The sequence below is a fragment of the Camelus ferus genome, chromosome 13 (assembly GCF_009834535.1).
Source record: "Camelus ferus isolate YT-003-E chromosome 13, BCGSAC_Cfer_1.0, whole genome shotgun sequence".
NCBI lineage: Eukaryota > Metazoa > Chordata > Mammalia > Artiodactyla > Camelidae > Camelus > Camelus ferus.
Genome location: NC_045708.1, coordinates 56,151,775 through 56,172,026, shown reverse-complemented (window position 1 = coordinate 56,172,026; position 20,252 = coordinate 56,151,775). Strand labels below are relative to the sequence as shown.

The window sequence follows — 20,252 nt, the reverse complement described above, 5'->3', positions numbered from 1 at the left end:
AAAAATAAGACAGGAAGATAGCAAAGGAGAGAATAAAGGAGTACGAATCACAAAACCAAATAATGTACTCTTAGGTCTTCAGAAGACTCCTTTGTTGCTTCTTCAGTGTATTTTAACTTTTAAACATTCATGTATTAGTAGCATAATACATAAATATCTAAATTGAATATTACAACACAATGAATTGTCTTATTATACAACTAGTAGAATTTTAGCTTCTCTAACTTTGGGACACATCTCTGTCTGTAAATTTTCTCTTGTTTTTACTTTTTGTCATTAACTTGAAATTTGTTGCTTGAGAGAAAAAAGATTTGGAGTCAAGGAGATCTAGGATTTCCTCATTTTATGTTTTGGACTTGAGCTGCTTTCTTAATCTCACTTTTCTCACCTGCGGAGCATGGAAGCACTACGTACTTTGCAGGGCTATTATGAGGCATCAATGAAATAATATCCCACTATGCCAGTCATGCTGTGTGATAATATCAGGCAGTATTTCCTTTGCTACCATTGTATAATCTCGTTGTTCTGAGTTTTAATGTATTGCTTTTAAAATGTAATGAGCTATATTGTTTCTATAGCAACCCATAATTTTTGGTCACTAAAGTTTGAATGCCCATAGGAACTTCATAAGGATCTCTTACTGTGCCCAAAATCTTTCCATTAGGAGGCCTTATGGCATAATCGAGTAGGTCTCTCCACTGTATCTGAGAGTCAGTCTGTAGAATCCGCAGAGAAATGTCTTCTCTCCTTCTCTGGAGCTGGGAAAGCCACTGCCACTCTCTTCCCTGTCGGCAGAGTAGAGGGAACAGGTGGGAGTACATATTGTCATTCCCTCTGGAGCAAGATGAGAAATTTGCCTTTTTTGTTCAAGATCTCCAGATTCAATTTGTACGTGCCTTGATTCACACAAGGAAATTGGAAGATAAATGTTCCTCAGTGAAAAACTGTGTTCAATATTGGATTAATTTTGTGATTCCTCTAAATTAATCCTGATGCCACTGATTAAAATGAATGACTCACAAAATTTAATATATATATTCCTCATCCCTGAACTACAAGTAGTCTTACGAGCATGTTTCTAAGATAAATTTAACTCTTCCAGTGTTGGACTAAAAGAAGAATGAAGGCAAATGTTTGGCAGAGGCTACTAGGAGCGTTAAGAATTTTTTTTAACATGAAAGAATATATACCTTGACCTGAGGGAAGATGAAGCTAAGTCAGTTTCACTGATATAGTTTAAGCAGGTCAGCATCTTTTGCCATTTTGTTAGATCAGGACCTTTTTAGGCTTTCATCTGTGTTCTTTTCATAAGAAGTGTTACCATGAAAGAGCCATGTTTCTTACAAATTCTGCCAAGAAAAAACCTGTTCTTTGCCCTTTATGTGGAATATGGCCGGTGAGGTAACACTTGGATGCAACAAAGGCACTTGATATTCGACTGATGAAAGGCAGAACCTCTGTTCAAGTGGGTGAAGTGAGTCTGGGTAGAAAGTAATCTAATCTCCTTGAAAGATCAAACTAACGTTTATGATAATGACCCTCTTTCACTGATGGGTGCTATTCAATTATTGTACTAACCAGAAAAAAGAATAGGAATATTTATTATGCAAATTGTTCTTGCCATCACCTTGTGCTAACAATAAGAATACAATAATAGCACAGTTTTAACTTTCAATAATTTTTTATTTTTTTCTTTTCAAATGGATCCCCAGTTGAGAGAGTTGTGTCATTGCTGTATTTACACAGGAAGTACTTGGAGTTAGGGTCTAAAGTTTGCTTTAATTTTGTTTTTTAATCTTCCTCATGAATAATTTTTCCTATTAGCTGAGAAGACAGGAAGTTAACAGGAAAGGAAATCAAAGCAGACAAGCCTAGAACTCTATCACCATCCTGTGTGAAACCCAAGCCACATGGAGAAGCTACATACAGGGTTCTAGTCAGGAGGCTGGGCTGGCTCCCAGGGACAGATTGTATTACCGTCAGCTCTGTGGGGTTTTCAGATGATTAAAGCCCCACTCAACATGTGACTGTGTGAGAGACCGCATGGGGCCCAGCTGAGCCTTCTCCAGATTCCTGACTCCCAAAATCATGAGCAAAATCAAATGATTCTGTTATGCCAGTGGGCTTGGGGGTGTAAGGATAGATAAGCAGAACAAAATTTGGTACCTGGAAGTGGAATGCTGGCTTAACAAAACCTAAAATATGGGTACTGGTTCTGGAGACCAGGTGTTCTGAGGCCTGGTGGACTTTGAGGCGGTTGTTTGGTGAGAGTTTGAAGGTAAATGAGAGAAATGCAATTGGAAGCCAGAAGGAAGGACACCTTGCCATGTGATGGTGGTGAAAGTTTGGCAACACTGTTGCCAATGGTAATAATGTGGAAAGAAGGAAATATACCTAATGAATTCAATGATCTGTCTAAAGAGATCATTCTTAAGAGTAGAACCAGCCCTGAAGAACTTCATCTATACCTGGACCTAATTTAAGTGATGAGATCCAGACCTTGACCCTGAGCCTGATGCTTTAACTGGATGAGGCTTCTGGGGATCCTGGGAAAGTAAGTGTATTTGATTGTAGAGGGAATGTACAAAGTTTGCGGGCAGAGGCTGGACTATAGTAGTTTTAACACATGGCTGCAAACACTTTGTCATTCCTTTCATCAAGAGGTGGGGTCTACATCCCCGCTACCTTGAATTTGGTGAGGTTAGGGATTGCTTCTCTGCTAGAGAATGACTCGAGCCAGAACAGATCAGTAAAAGCTAGTGATGTGCAGATAATTTGTAGATCAGTGCAAAAGATTAAAGGAAGACCTTCATGGGTCAACTGTACACTAGGACTGAAAGAACCAAGTACAGAAAGGTGGAAGTTTACATAATTCAGTCCTAAATCCTTCATGGAATGAGGTGGAGAGTAAGCAAAACAATTGAATTAATAATAATCAAATGTGGTTACACTTAACCCCATCATTTTGGTATTAAATCATATTTTCATTGTCTTGGGGGTAACAATACAGTCACATGTCACTTTTCCATTCATTGCTTAAGGAAATCCAGCATATCCTTCTCTTCTCTGACCTGGACTGCCTGGAAATGCTAAGGAGGGGGCAGTCTTGTATCCAGTTTCTCATTGGAGAGAGGCTTTATAGTCTGTTGGAGCTCTGATGTTTTGGTTGTTTCCATTTGGTATCATTTCTTAGTCAATTACTCATTTGAGCCCTTCCACTATTGTTGTGGTTTCCTACACTAGGGTCCAAGACTAGCATTTAAGTCTTTATGCAATGCTCAGCCATTTCTCCTCAAAGCATGACTAGTGTTGGAATGCAGCCCCTACACTTAGACTCTTCTTTAACCCTAGGACACCTAGTCTCTGCCTTCATGGGAAGTGCCCATTTGGCGGTATTTGTATTCCTGTTGACCTATAGACCTAGTTCACAGTCAGTCTGTTCTGTCTTAAATTGAAGTCTCAAGGAGAAGAATTTGAGTTCTCATCCCTTCCTTCTCTTAAAGCTAATTAGTCTTTCCATGCCAAGGGATAAAAGGATGGGAGAAACCATATTCTCATAACTGAGAGGTCACTCAAGTAACCTTTTGAAGAACAAAGATAATTTCAATATGGCTTTTTGATTCTGTCTATTCAAAGAATCAGTGAACAGTCTCTTACTAATAAATAAATGAATATATTTTTAAATTAAGTTATGTCTCATCCAGCATCCCATTGTGGTTTGTGAACCTGATGGTATAACCCTAATATTCCCTGTAAGGGGATGCTGGTGATGGAAAGTGAATATGACAGGAGGTCACACTATGGTTTTAGTCTACTTTGGAACTAAAATGAGCTTATCTATCAGATCACCACTTGGAAATATGTTAGCAAAGTAAAATTAATTTTTCCAATAAAAAGATAAGAAATTTAAAGAACTCTAGTTCCATTATTTTAAAAATTGCTCTGGCAAATTTTTCTTAATGAAAAATATATTCTATTGATAGATAACCGGAACCAGTATTAAATGTCCTTTTGCATTCTTCACAAATATGTAAATGTTTATAAGTAAAACTACATACCTAAACTTTATTTTGGAATCTTCATTTTAAAAACAAAGCACTTAGTTTTGACTGCTACTTGAACAGATTTTTCTTTTTCTTTTTTAGCATTGAGTGAGGTTTTTCCTGTTTGTTGTATTTTGCTGAATGCATGAATTCCAGTTGATTTCAAGTGGAATATTGTTAGCATGAGAGAGACTGATTTGTGCTCAAGGACACGACCCCAAACTCACCACTGGGTGAGAGAGGCCACCTGTGAAATGATAAACAACGTTTTTCTTATCCAGGCAACTGGATGCAGGGCTGCTTCCAAAAATGTTCGACAGCAGCAGTGTCATCAACACAGATTTTCAAATTCGGTATCATGTGTCCTATTATCTGCTTCATTGCATTTGTAAATTGCTTGTGTTAAAACGCCATAAGCACAATTTGGCAGGCCTGTTCCTCACATAGTAAAACAGTTAAAATGTACCTTTAAGGGATACAAAATAATGATTCGAAAGCCAGCATTCCCAACCAGCAAGTGTTTAGGGAATGCCTTAGCTGCCCCAAACAGATTTGCAGTTAATTTTTAAGTGTCGGTGCAAGCAGTTGGTCTAATCACATTTTCTCCTTGACAGAGGGCCGCAACTTCTGACTCAACCCTAGAGCAAGCACAACAGGAACATGCTTTGCAAACGTTTGAAAATAAGAGATAATATTAGATAATACTACTAGCTCCTGGTACTTCAGTAACATACATTTCTTGATATGAGTGAAAGGATAATTTGCATGAATAAAGTTTTCACCTGCCCCTTAACATCTATGCTTATATGCTGTGAATTGCCCAAAGAGAAGTGTTTCACCAATAATTTCTCTTCTTCTCTTTCTCTTTTCTCACACACACACACACACACACACCAGCTACTCTTAGAGTGATCTTTTAACGTTATTTCTAAAATAGTGAGAAAATTAAGGGAAAAAAGATGATTGATCCAGATTTGTATTGATTGCTGTGTAACTTTGTCATTTGATCTTATGCACCAATATGATCCAGACAGTTTAATTCTAGAGCGTGTACTCTTAATCACCGTGCTATACTGCCTTTTATTTAATAAAGAAGATGGATGAGGAGTCTTCAAGTAATGAAGGTTACTGAAAGAGGGGGCAGACCAGAACCCTCTGATACTCTCCTGGTGCTTTCTTTGCCTCCTCTCCCTCCCTCCTCAAATTCCACGTAGAGGTGGGCTTAAACCGGAGAGGGTCAGGGAATGGCACTAAGGGAGTAAGAGAAAAGCAAGTATTCCTCTGCAAGCAAAAATCTTGAATAATCTGATAGCTACAGTCTCGCTTGGTGAGACTGAGTATGTGTTTACTTTGTTGCAGTGTCATTGTTTACAGTCAGTGATTATTTGCAAAATTCGCCTCTATAATGTACCCACTAAAGAGAGGAACATACTCTTTGTGATAATCTGTACCTATTAATATAGATCTGTTTTTTTCTTTCAGTTAGTGCTTGTACTACGAGTAAATAAAATTATGTCAGATAGTATCTCATTATTTGGGCTTTTTTGACCAGCAAGACCTCAAAGGATTTCATAGATCTTTCAAAAAGTGTATTTACTAGTAGATATCAATAATGAAAATCACATGTGACATTTTCAGATATAATAAACTGAATCAATTTTTAGGAACAATGAGAGCTCTTCCTTCATATAAGACAATTGTTGCTAATGATAGAATCACAACTAAGCAAGTAACCACTAAGATGAGTGATACTGAATGTGTGGTGACCTTGAGTTTTTCTAAGAAAATTTGAATAGGATGAGAAGGACCCATTTGAACAGAGCCTCTGCTGTGGATTGTGCATCTGGCACTGACAAACAGTCTCCCTGGAGTTCATTATATACAATAACCTAAAATGCTGCCTCTCCATCAGTATCTGGGTCCATGCTCCAGCCCACGCATGCACTGCACTGGTCTCCTCTGTCCCCAGTTCCCATTCTGCCCCTACCTCTCACAGGACCTTTGACTGTGTGTCCATTTGCCGCAAGCCTCTGTGCCTCAATTCATTTTTCAGGTCTAAGCTCCTGCATTACTTATCGGGGATATCATCCCTGACTCCCTCATTTGATCATTTGCCTCTATGAATCCCTCTTTTTGTACCATGTTTTGCTCCTTTATAGCACTTGTCAGAACTGAAATTTCACATTTGTGCAATTAATTCATTAAGATCTATTTTCCCCAGGAGACTGTAGGCTCCGGGAGAGCAGGGACCTTTAATACCGAGTCTAGTGTGGTGCTGACTTACGGTGGGGGCTCAGAAAACATTTGTACAATGAGTGAAGAAAAGAATGAATAAATGTCTGCCTTCATTCTTTCCAGCCACTTCAGTGTGAATCAAAACCTTGAAGAGGCTGTAAATCGTGGTAGACTAACATCTATTTAGATTAACTAGAAAAAGAAGTATTTAATGAAATAAGCTTAGAGTCAGACCTGCTCACAAAGAAAAACAACAGAGATATTGTGAAAAGCCTAATTTAGTTTCTTGGTTATTTGGTGGGCTTTCCATTTTCTTTCAAGTCTGTGTATTATTATTATTGTTGTTGTTATTATTTACAAATTTGTTTTAAAAATATTCTTTGTCCCATCTTTTACTTCCTACTCTCACCCCTTCCATTTTACAGACTCTGGAAGTTGGAATGTGTATCCTATGCAGCAGTAAATGCTGACAAAGGAGGGTCTGAAAACATTGTATCTCTGGTAGTTTTTGTTTGTCTTTAATGAAGTCCGAAATGTCTTGCTGAATGTATCTGACGTTCCCCCGTGTGTAGGCTGGTCTCACTTGTTCAGAGTGTGGGCTGGGTATTTCCATTTCCCCGCCTCTTCACCCTGCTCTGTTCCCTGACGAGCTGGCATTTGTGATGATGTCAACAGTCTCTCTTGTCCTCTGCCTCCCAGTCTGGCTTGGTCTGTGGGAGGCATCAACAGTAGAGTGAAGGGTGGGAGAATGATTTTGCAGAAGTTAATCCTCTGACTCCCTTGCTGATGGGTCACTGCAGGTTAACTCCCTCCTCTACCTGAGCCCCAAGTCCCATTCATCAGCTCTCTTCATTTGGCTTCTGTCTCTGGATTTGGGGAACTCCTTCCTCCTTTGCCCCTTCAGGCCTAGAGGTAAAAAACGACTCCTTGTTGTTGCCAGCCTCTGGCTTCTTTGTTTTCCTTAACTCAGCCCATACCTTTTGGAAATATTTCTTTATTAAACTCTCTGCAATTATCCTGTGTGAATATGACATCTGTTTCCTGCTAGGATCCTGCAACCCAGCCTTGAAGGGTATTGCTTCCTAGGTGATGCTTTTTTCTCCCAAAAGAGATGGTGATCATTTTATTCAAATAGGTTCATACGGTCTGGTGTTTTTAAAGTTATTTTTAAGAAAAGCACATGTATTTCCAAGTTCCCTGGTCTGTGGATACAGATAACATCAACCAGATTTTGCTGTCTTTTGACCCTGTGTCTGATTTTTTTAGTACCTCCACTGTCAAAAGACTTCACCAGTAATTTCTGGGACTTACCAGAGAGTGACTAATACTTAAAAACACATCTACCTTGGATCTCCCATAGGGTGTTTTACTGGTCCATAAGGCTGACTCTTCTGGGGGATTGAGTTCAGGGTTGGTCATACAGTAGCTGACACATTTGTCACATAAGCTTTGTTGGGAACCAGGTCAGTCTTTGTGAATAAAAATCCTGTTGTCCAAAACCCATACGTAATCTTCATCCCTATCATCATGATTATTTTTTCCACAAAATCATCACACAAGTACTTTTCCATCTGATTATTGAAAGCTGTCTCTGCAGAGGGGTCTTTACTAGGCGGCAGCATGATACATAAATATCTTCATATTCTGGGTCCATTTTGAGGTCAGTCCTTCTAAGTATTTCTCAAACTTCCTTCCCATTGCTTAATTTTTTTTTTTTTCTTTTCCAGCTTGTGATAACATGGCCAAATCACTGACCTGTGTCTATGAACAGATAAACAGTTCTGGTCATCTTTTTGTTCAGTCAAAGTAGATACCTAGAAAAATGTCGCCTGGTCAGAGCCAGCAGCTTCTCCATACTCATCTATAAATCTGTTTTTTTTTTTTTTCCCCTCCTAGTGAAAGAATCGCAGGGACCTTTTAATGAGCCATAGGCGTGTGTTAAAGCAGTGCCTGAGGAGTCGACACACTGTTATTGTGAGCAGTCTTCTTGTGTAACTTTCTTGTGCCCTCATGACCTTCTCACGCATCATGTGAACATACCACTTCTGCTCAGTAACGGAGTGCTGCTGGGCACGGACAACTTTAGGCTTGATGGATCGGATAACGTTCATTCATTGATGAGCCTCTCATGTCATTAGGTGATCGTTCAAGGTTCAGGAGCTACTTCTCAAAGGAAGAACAGTTATTTGCTGAAAGGACATGGATTTTCTCCAAAAGTATAGGAACCTCCCACTGTGATTCTCTTAAAGGGCATTTGCCACAGGTCGCCTATAGCATCCTGCTCTCTGACAGATATTTTAAGTGCCATTGAATCCATTCTGCCCTACAGACTTAGCGGCAGACCTGCTTGCACAGTAACCTGGATTATCTGAAAAACACTTTATTTCTTGGGGCAGCTGTTAAACGCTGTGCCTCTATTATGATAACAGAGAATGCAAAGTGCAGCAACTTATCTTTTACTTTGGAGGCGGTATTACTGCTGGACCCTCACGTCTTTACTGGAAGACCCCTGTATTTTCGTGAGATCTCTCTCCCATCCATTAGCACCCACATGTCTTTGTAAGGCAGCAAGATCACATGCTATCCAGTATTCTCCAGATCTTATCAGTGTGATGCCATCAGTGCAGGGAATCTGTGTGGTAGCCTGTGAAGTAAGGTAATATTAAAACCCTGCAGACTAAACTGCGACAAAGACCTAGGAGGTCATGTGACTTTGAGGGAAGATAGCGAGGATACAGCACTGTCCCTTCCAAGTGACAAGCAGATGCTCCTGGCGTTTTTTACTTACTGGGAAAGGGAAGCTTTTGTTAGAGAAATTGCTGCATCCAAGGGGGCAGAGGCTGTTATGGATTTTTTCTAGTAGAGTGACTACAACTTGAACAGCAGCTAAAATTAAGGTCATGACTTGGTTAAGCTTAAGCAAATCCATTATCATTTTTCTGAAGCCATCTTCCCTCTGCCCTGGCCAATCAGGGTGATACATAGTTTCCTTAGGGAGAACGTGTTTGTTACAAAATAGTATTATACTAAATATGAACGTGTTCACTTCTGTATCTTCAGTGTTTATTTGCCTACCACATAGTAAGGCCCAATGAATGAATGAATATTTAAATTAATAGGAATATGATGACTGACAATTCAGTATGAATGAATGAGTGAATGAATGGGAGTTTGACTGTATTCTAGACCAGCACTTTAAGATAAGCCTTTTCATACTAACTTCTTTCTCTTAAGAATTAAGATAAATAGATATCAGATACTGTATAATTGGTTAAGCCCTAAAGAATTTTTGAAATTAAGTTGCAGGCTCCATGTATTAAATCATATAGTGAAGACACACAAAAAATACTTAAGTCCTAGCAATTGTAGCTATGAGTTTAAAACAAGACGAAACAAATAGAAAGAAAATTTAACTATTGTGAATATTTAGGTTGAAGGAGAGAAAGATGATTTCACTGCTTCTTTCAAGTATATGAAAGATTTTTAAAAGCTATGTAGTAATTTTCTATTGCTGAATAACAAATTACTCGCAAACTTGGCAACATATCGTAACAAACATTTCTTATCTCACTGTTCCTGTGGTTAGGAATTGGGAACAGCTTAGTTGGGTGGCAAGGGCTTTGAGTCCTTCATGAGGTAGCTGTCAACATGTAAGCCAAGGCTGCAGTCAGCTGAAGGCTTGACTGTGGAGGACGCCACCTTTTAGATGGCCCCCTGCTGGGATGTTAGCAGGAAGCTTCGGTTCTCACTGACTTCTGACAATCACGTGGGCTTTTCTGTAGGACTGTCTGAGAGCCCTCAGGACATGGCAGTTGGCTTTCCCTAGAGCTAGTGATCTTAGAGGGAGAGGCAAAGAGGAAGCTGCATTGCCTATTATGACTACTCTTGTCATCAAATGTTATTCTGTCACATGCCATTCATGAGAAGCAAGTTTCTAAGTCTAGTCCACACTCAAAGGATGGAGAATTAAGCACCACTATTTGAAGAAAAAATGTCAAATAATTTATGGACATATTTGAAAGCCACCATGTATGATGATCAGCTGAATAAAAATAAATGGGGTTATTCAGGTCTTCTGTCCATTTTTTAATTGAGGTTTTTTTTTTTTTTATGTATGCACTGTTTATATATTTTGGATATTAACCCCTTATTAGTCATATAATTTTCAAATATTTTATCCCATTCTGTAGTTTTTCTTTTTGTTGATGGTTTCCTTTGCTGTGCAAAATCTTTTAAAGTTTAGTTAGGCACCATTTATTTATTTTTATTATTATTTCTTTTGCCTTAGGAGACAGATCCAAAAAATTATTGCTATGATTTATGTCAGAGTGTCCAGACTGTTTTATTCTAGTTTTATGGTTTCCAGTCTTACATTTATGTCTTTAATCCATTTTGAGTTTATTTTTGCATATGGTGTTAAAGAGTATTCTAATTTCATTTTTTTACATGTAGCTGTTCAGTTTTCCCAGTACCACTGATAGAAGAGACTGTCTTTTCTCCATTGTATATTCTTGTCTCCTTTATTGTAGATTAACTAACCAGAAATGTGTGGATTTATTTCAAGGCTCTCTATTCTATTCCACTGATCTATGTGTCTGTTATTGTGTCATTACCATACTTTTTGATTATTGTAGCTTTGTATTGTAGTCTTTAGTCAGGCAGCGTGATTCCTGCAGCTCTGTTCTTCTTTCTAAAGATTGTTTTGGCTATTTGGGATCTTTTGTGTTTCCATACAAATTTTAAAATAGACATCTTTACAAAGAATACATAAAAATGGCCAACAGGCACATGAAAATATGGTCAAAATTGTTAATCGTCAGAGAAATGCAAATTAAAAACACAAAGAGATATCACCTCATACTGGTAAGAATGGCTATCATCAAAAAGAACACAAATAACAAATATCGGCAAGAATGTGGAGAAAAGGGAATCCTCTTACACTGTTGGTGGGAATGTAAACTGATACAGCCATTGTGGAAAACAGTATGGAGTTTTCTCAAAAAAAAGAAAAACAAAACAAAACAAAACAAAACAACAACAACAACAACATAGAACTACCATTTGACCCAGCAGTTCCACTCCTGGGTCTATGTCCAAAATAAACAAAAACACTAATTTGAAAATATACATGTACCCCAATGCCCCAGTGTTCATAGCATTATTTACAGTTGCCAAGATATGGAAGCAACTTGTGTCCATCCACAGATGAATGGATAAAGATGTGAAAGAAGACACATACACACACACACACACACACACACACACAAAACCATGGAATACTACCTAGCCATTAAAAAGAATGAAATTTTGCCATTTGCAACAACATGAATGCACTTGGAGGTTATGACGCTTAGTGGAATAAGGTCGGACAGAGAAAGACAAATACTATATGATATCACTTTTATGTAGAATCTAAAAAAAATAAAACTAGTGAATTTTTTAAAAGTACATGGACTTAACTTATAAGAAAGAACTCCATGATAGCATATCCCCTCAAAAATCCTGGAGAAGAACAGGCAATGTGGAATCTACATATTTTTTGAGATTTTTAAGAGTGTGAATAAACACCTAAATCAGTGGCTCTTCACTGGAGCAGCACCACTGCAGAGTGGGTCTTTTGGAAAATTTGAGTTCACCTTTTGATTGTCACAATGTTTTGGAGGTACCACAGTCATGTGGTGAGTGGGTGGGAGCCAGAGGAGATAGATGTTTGCCAACATCTGGGACAGCTCTGCACAACCAAGAGTTGCCCCACTCCCTGTCTAACTCTCCCGTTGCCCCACTCCTGTGGGTGACAACTTGCTTTTAAATATTTGAATTTGGAACTTCTGTTTTAAAATTGCTCATTTTCATTTTTGCATGAATAACATTTTAATAACTACCAAGGGAATTTGAGGAAAGATTGTACTCTTTTTGGTTAGAATTTACTAAAATTTGTTCACGTAGGAAAAATCGCATCATCGACAACACCACTTGTCTCCTACACACTATGCCTCAGTCCTCCCGCAGTTATAACCGTTACATTCAGGGATCCTGCCTATAGGTGCAGGCGCCTCTTTCATTATGTCTTCTGGTTTGTCACATATGAGCATTTGCAGATTGATATGGACGCTCTTTCATTATAAATTCTTATTTCTCATTTACATCATAGTTAGTACCCCTTATGTTTTTTTTTTTAAAGATAAAGTGTGTATGTGGGGGGGTGAGTTATGCGTGGATATTATTTCAAGATTATAAAAAGAACACTGTCAAATATTTTTATAAAAAGGATGTGTTGGATATGAAGGGTTTGAGAAGGACTGACATACAAATCGGTGTTGCTATGGCACTATTAATCACCTTATTTGAGAAACCCTTGACCTCTGTGGGGAAGTAGTCTAGAACATCTTCTAAGAGAAACATAACGTGAGTCACAAGTATAATGTTAAATTTCCTCGTAGCCACATTTAAGGGAGTAAAAAGATACAGATAAAATTAGTTATAATAATATACCCTATTAAATTAAATAACCAAATATTATTTCAAATGTAATCAATATAAACATTATTAATGAGGTATTTACATTCTTTTTTTCTGTTGTTCATACTGTCTTTAAAACCTGGCATGTATTTTGCAGTAAGTCTGTCTCAGTTCAGATAAGCCACATTTAAGTGCTCTGTAGTCATGTGTAGCTAGTGGCCACCATATTGGGCAGCACAGTTCTAGAAGTTCCATGAACAGAGAAATTCCAAGAAAGGGAGTAGAATGGGAAAAGTCCTTAACTTTGCTTACTTTACTAAAGAGAAGCCCTTTACTAGCAGCCAAAAATGACTGCTACTGCATATCTCCTTTCCTCTTTATTCCCCTGTTATATTCCTCCAGTGGAGGTGTAGAGAGATGGGGACTTAGTGGGTAAGATAAAGAAAACTAGATACCCTTGACCGAGATGACTTGGTTGAACTGGCCCTTGTAGCTTTCAGCTCAAAGACTTGATGTTCCAGCTCAGACAGACCATCTGCAGCAAAACTTCTGTGCCAGGGGCAATGTGGGGAGGTGTAGCAGCAGCTTCATAAACAGCCACTTGCCACAATTCCAAACTACGAAATCCAGAAGGAGCACTTTTCCCTTGACACTTCCATCTTCCTCCTCCTCTCCTTTATCGCTGGGCATCAGATCCCTGTCGACTCTCCTTCACCTGCCAAGTACAAAGTTCTTCTTTTCAAATGGCGAAGGTTTCAAAATTGCCCGTGTCATCGCCTTTCCTACCATATGTGTCTAACATACTGCTGCTCCTCATTTAGGTGATATCCTTGTTGTTTCCCGCTGTTAACAAGCTCATTCCTAATCCTTTAGTAAGCAGCATTTACAGTGACAATAGTCTAGTGTTGAAAGCATGGGCCCTGGAGAGCAACCCATGTAAGTTCAAACCCTGTTGTATGCCACTTAAAAGCTGGATAATCTTGAGGAGCAAATAAAACCCCAAGCTGCAAATAAAATCCGAGATGAAAATAACATCTACTTCCTAGCATCACTGTGAGCCTCTATCATGGAGTTATTGTGAGACTCAAGTGAGAAATGGATGCCATATTTAGCATAGTACTTGACACATGTGAGCAATGAGTAAATTAATGCTCTTCTTATTACTCTATTTCCTCAACCTGTAATTCCTCCCCTACTCCTGGTCACCTTCCCTATTCCTTCTCAAATCCTAGTCATCTTCCAGTCTTTCCCAGATCCCACCTCTTCTCCAAGCCTTCTATAAATTTTATTCTTTCCTTTTCATGTGTTCCTTGAGAACTCGGACATAAATTATTCTGGTACTGACTTCTAGTACAGGATACATAGTGGTCACTTAGTGAATTCTTTAATTGATTGACTGATGATGAAAAAGGGAAATTAAACGACAGCAGATGCTGCTGATACCCCTCCCCACACCCGCTCAGTCCCTCCAAGTTTGCTTGCAGCAGTGGTGGGTGGTTGCACCACGCCCACCGATATGGGCACGTGGGCACATGTTCTACATGGTTCCTCAGAAGGTCCGCAGCAGCAGGGAGTCACATCTTCCCACAACAGGATCCCACTTGTCAATGTGCATTTTTATTGGCTTCCTGGCCTCATTCTCTCTCACTCCCACTTAAGCTTCTTGGAATCACTTCCCAAATTAACAACCTGCATCGAAGTCCTTGTCTCAGTGTTGGGTTTCTGTGAAACCCAAGTAAGACAGGAACTAACATCAGAGTCTGTCTTGCATGCAAGCACCACCTTAGGCATCCCACGTTCATTGTCTTCTTTCATAATCGCAACAATCTTTGGGGCTGGGTATTATTATACTTTTTTTTTTTTTTGGAAAAAATTAGAAAGCCAAGACTAAAGCATTTAAGTGACTTGTTCAGGATCGTAAAAATATTAAGTAGCAAACCTAGCAATCCAAATGTTTCTTTAGGTGCCCATGTTGAATTAATAATTGTATAGAAAAGGAATAAAACATTTCGGGATAAAGTTAAAAGAAACATATTGCAGAATATAGACTCAGGGAAAATTAGATCTCTTAGGTATTTGACAAACTAAGATATAAAATCAGAATTTAATAAAATAGTGTCTGGAGACATTGTACATTGAACACTCAGATGTCATTTAAATGCCTTATTTATAGTCCACTTTATTCTGGGAACTAAAGATGGGAGGATTTGCCAGCAGAGAGCTGCCTGAGTGAGTCAGATTTTATAAGAAGGTATTAGCAGATGAAACTGATTTAGCCTCTATGACACTGGAGAAAGAAATAGACAAAGGAGACTTTTCAGGGTACTTAGATACCAAAAGGAAAGGCTTGGATGGATGAGAAAAATTATTGAGAAAAATTTCTTTTCCATGTTAAAATTCTCATTCAGAATTGATTTATTTTTATCTTCCCAAGTCACACAGGCCGTGTACATAAGAGTGATTGAATTGTAACAGGAACTGTCAAATCCATTAAATGTGGGAAAGGAGATAGCTGGGCAAATGTTAAAGGCAGCAAAGGACAGAGAGATAAGTTTTCCATATGCAGAGGCAAGCATTAGGTGACCAACGCATTTCCCAGATTTTAGGAACTGCATTAATCAAATTAAAGAAATTAGAAACATTCAGCTAGAATTAGGGAGTACTGCCCAATTTAGCTAATGCATGTTACTTTGTGATTTTCTAGTCCAGCTGGCGGGTTTATAATTCTGAGAAAATAAGGGTGAGGTAGAGCCCACCCTGCGTTTGCAGAGAAAACAGAATCAAATCTTCAATTTCATGAAGTCTGAAAACACTTGATGTTTATAGGCAGCTTTAAGATTATCAGACAAAATGTACAGTAGATTTTTATTATGTGTTGCCTTTGAAGTTGCCACTGTTTGCCTTTATAATGTCACATGGAATCATAAAGAACTAGTCAATTTGAATTCGGTATCATAGTTTCATTCCTTTGAATTTTAATGGTCTTGACTTATGTATAACCCAAAAGAATTACCTCATAATATTTACTGTACATTTATTAGCTCTGCTCTGAAGTCATTTAGTTTTGAGCCCTAGAAAAAGTGACTTCTTGCCAACCAAGCATTTGTAGTATGCCCTCTAATCCACATTTTAATAAATGTCATTTTCTAAGTGCATTACCTCATGTTTTGGCTACCACCCAGATGAACCCTGAGAGAATAAGAAATGTGCTTTCTGACTGATTCATCCATATTTTATTTTACTTTTCATTAAGAAATTACTCTTTGAAGGAAATCAATAATCTTTTGTGACCGAGGGGAGAGGTTAGTGTGTTGCAGTGCTGCATTTTAATTTCTCAAATCCAGACTGCCTTTAGCCAGCTGTTGCTAATTTTTGTCTTTTCTTGTTCCTGCAGCCTGGGTCAATGGCGACCCCAGGAGAGTGGCCTATCCTACAGACAGCCAGGGCCAATTTTGTGGCCAAAAGGGCACCTCTAATGAGTGAGTATGACTACTTTGCTTTGCTTTGATTTTACTGTCTAAGCTGGAACCTAGAAATCACTTTTGCATTAATCCTACCAGACTTCATAAGATTGAAATTCATAAAAAAGGACTTGCCTCCCCCTTTTCCTGGAGACAGTTTATAAGCAGTTGGGAGGTTTCATACCATACAACTTACGACAAGATGTCATTGTTACGCAGCACTTTATTGGAATGCATAAAGACTCTGCTTAGTAAAAATATCATTCTAATGGATACATTAGACCAGTGATTTCATCAGAAGCTGTATTTTAAAATGCCTCACGACATGGGCTATTGGAAGCCTGAGTTCTGAGTAGCTGCTAGAAAGCTAGACAGTGCAATTGTTAGAATTGTTTTTGCCATAGTATCTACTTACAAATTACTCCACCTTTCAAAGTGAAGGGCACACCTAGAAAGTCTTCAGTGAGAGGCAGGAGGACTTTTCATGGCAACTAGCCTGCTGCTGACAATGACCCTGAGTAGCTGAAACAAATAAGGGAGAATGTTCCATCAAACTCCTTTCTGATGTTAATCATAACAGAAATGTTCATTTCTGAAAGCAAGTTTTCTATTTATTTATCATTAACAAAACAAAAACATAAATCTCGTATTTTTAGAAAAATTTTCTCTCCTTTCCCACCAGTCCATTTATTCTCTGGTAGTACCTGAATTTTCACTAGATCTCTGGTTCTTCATAACCAATTCAGTTTCTATAAAAATTGGTATTGAAAGGGTTAAAAAAACAAACAAAAACCCCAAAGCAACAACAGCTCTCTTTATCTCTAAAACAGCAAAAAACAAGGCTCAGAATATTTCTATTGTCTCCCCAAGTTGCCTACCCTTAACTATAGAGATTATTATTCCAAGAGATAAACAGATTTTTAAAAAATTGATTTTAAAAAGAGTTAACAAAATTCACAGAATAGAATTATCGGACAATCAAGATAAACCAGAAATCTGGGTGGTGGGTGGGGGTGTTGGGCAGAGGCAGATCCTTAATCATACCAGGTTGAGTTTATGGTTGATAAGTTGACTCCTACGGAAGGTCTTTGTTGCCTATTAGAGACAACTAGACTAGGCCCTGGTCTAGAGTGGTGATTCTTAACCTCAGTAACTCAAAAATTCCTAGATGTTGCCAACAGAACCTTCACATAACAAAGGACAAAGAAAGCAGCAGGTGGTAACAAGATCATACAAATCTCTAAATCTCTAGTCCTTTAAAAGAGGCTATTTCTAAAAAGGCCTCTGTAACAGTGTTTCCCAGACCTAAGCCAGTGTCCCACTTATTTCCAACAAAAATGGGATACCACAAATTTCAGTACTTAAAAATCATTCAAAGATAATCCTGGTGTAACACAGACATGTTCATAAAAGTATTATTTATCATAACAATATATTGAAACTATAGAGCTATCTACAATATGTGGATGACAGTAAAATACGGCCAATGGCCAATTTATTTAATGAAATATAACGGAGCCATTAAAAATCTATGTTTATATATTTTTAAGAGCTGATTATCTTAATTTTCCTTTATAGTTTCTGGATTTTGTGTCATGATTATGATTGCCTTCTTCCCCCTGAAAATAACATTTACCTATATTCCTCCAGTATGTCTATTATTTCCTTTTTTATATTTAAATTTCCAGTGCACTTGGAATTTATTTTTGCATTATTGAATAAAGTAGGAATCAAACTTTCTTTTTTTCACAATTGCAGAGCCAATGATCTCAGAATAGTTTGTTGAAAAATGCGCTCTTTTTCCTCCCTGATTTCTGATACCACAATCATCATATAGTAAATTTATATATTGATTTCTGAACCACCTATGTTATTCCAATATATATATTTTAAGCCTCTCAGTTGTTTTCTCATATAAATGTGTATTAATTTGAAAATTTTAAAGGAAATGTACTTTAAATGACTCTTAGAGTTTTTAATAGTAAGTGAATATATCAGATTTCAGTGATTAAAAGCAGCGTGGGACTATGGTAGAACTAGGCAGAAAGAATACAATTACAGATATACATTCTGAATATAATAAAGATGGGATTTCAAGTAAATAGAGAAAAATGGGTTATTAAATAAGTGTTGTTGAATCGACTGAAATGTTATTTATATTCTTGAATATAAAATAACATTGGATATTAATCTCATACCTTACACCAAAATGAGTGCTGAAACATTGAAGATTTTGTGTATAAAATATACAACCAAAAAAGTAACAAGAAAATGCAGGGGTATATTTATGTAAGTAATGGGGTAAAGAAGCTTTTTCTAAACATGACACCAAAGCCAGAAAATGTAACAGAAATTTTAAAGTATATTATCACACAAAGCAAACCCACTTTAACCCACTGCATACAAAGTTAAAAGATAAATGGCAATTCAGGAAGAAATTTTTTTCAACATATATACCTGAAAACGGGTCAGTAGCTTTATTATATGAACTGGTTTTACAAAATCAAGAAGAAAAAGATGATCATTCAATTGATTCAGTATAGAAGTTGGCAAAAGTAATAAATAGGAAATAATAAATGGCCAGTAATAATAGAAAGTATTATTCAACCACAGTTAAAAAAACAAATGCAAAATAAAGAGGTATTACTTTAGCTTATTAGGTTGTCAAATAAATATAAAATGTTAAAATTTCCAAGGTTGACCAGAGTGAGGGGGGAAAAATCATCTTCTTTTCTACTGGTGGTACTGCAATATGATATTTATCACATTTTATTAAATATTTATCAAATTTATATATTCTTTTTGCTTCAGCAGTTTTCTCCTAGAAACTTACTAATGGAAATTTGCATAAGCTTTTCTAGTATTATAGGTACTATGAAATAGTAATAATAAAATGGAAACAGCCTAAATGTCTATCAATAAGAGATTGATTAAGTGAGTTATTGTACAGTCATACAATAAAATACTATTTAATCATTAAAAATGATTGAATAGAGATATATTTATTGGCACGGAAATATGTTCATGATATATTGTTAATTCAAGAAGTCAGGTTACTAAAACGTAATGTGTAGTAAATTCTGCCTTATGAGATATGTGAATATCACGTAAATAAAAACACCTAAATATGCAGGGATATACACATGCTTACAGTAATTATTTCTGGGTAGTGGGATTATATTTTTATTTATGGATTTCTTGAGCTACTACTATGTCCCAGAAAGTGTTCTAAAGGCTGAGGCTATACTGCAATCAAATAGACAAGCTACCTGAACTCATAAAGCTTACTTTCAATTAGAGAGCAACTGTGGTAAAGAAGTAAGCAAACAAGATAATTTCAAATTGTGATAAGTGCTATAAAGAAAAAACCAAAACAGGTGGCCCCCTATAGAATGACTGCTATACAGTGAGCTGCCTCATGGTTGCACGGGGCAGGTTAGGACTTTGAGGAGGTGACTTTTAAATTGAAATATGAAGACTGGGAAGAAACTAACCCTTTAAACCCTGGTAGGAGCTTTAAAGCCAGAGACAAGGGCAAAGGTCCTGAGGTAGGAATGAGCCTATGATACTGCAGGAACAGAAGGAAGCCTGGGAGGCTGAAATGTGGCAAACAAGGAGGGCAGAGGAATGAGCAAATGTCTGAGAAGCAGGTAAGAGTCAGATTTTGTGGTCCTATGTGCCCTTTAAAGTATTTGGATTATTTGTAAGTGCAGGAAGGACATAGAAAGGTATTCAGCAGGAGAATGATACAATCTAGTTTACATTTTAGAAGACCATTCTTATTGCTCATTTATATCTTGAACTGTTTTAATTGTTCACAATGAGCATGTAGGGAGGAAAATATTGAATTTTTTTTATTTTGAAAAAGAATTAATGACAGATACCATTAAATAGAATTATGAGTAATTTTTATTTCTTATTTATATATTAATATGCATTACAAGATTCTACCAAAAATGTTATACTTTCATACTCTTTCCAAATTTTCCAAAAATGAACATCTTTAAAGTACATGCGCTGAGGCAATTACCTTACTTATTAAAGCCCTTTGAAA

The 20,252-nt window shown here is 37.3% G+C and overlaps 1 protein-coding gene across 2 annotated transcripts in view; it reads left to right on the top strand.

Moving 5' to 3' along the window:
- SLC44A5 (solute carrier family 44 member 5) overlaps positions 1–20,252 on the top strand; it is a 312,707-nt gene that overhangs the window by 238,481 nt on the left and 53,974 nt on the right. For both annotated transcript variants that reach the window (XM_032494582.1, XM_032494583.1), the window contains one exon: positions 16,132–16,216. In XM_032494582.1, the coding sequence (XP_032350473.1) occupies positions 16,132–16,216 (85 nt within the window). The remainder of the gene's footprint in view (positions 1–16,131; positions 16,217–20,252) is intronic.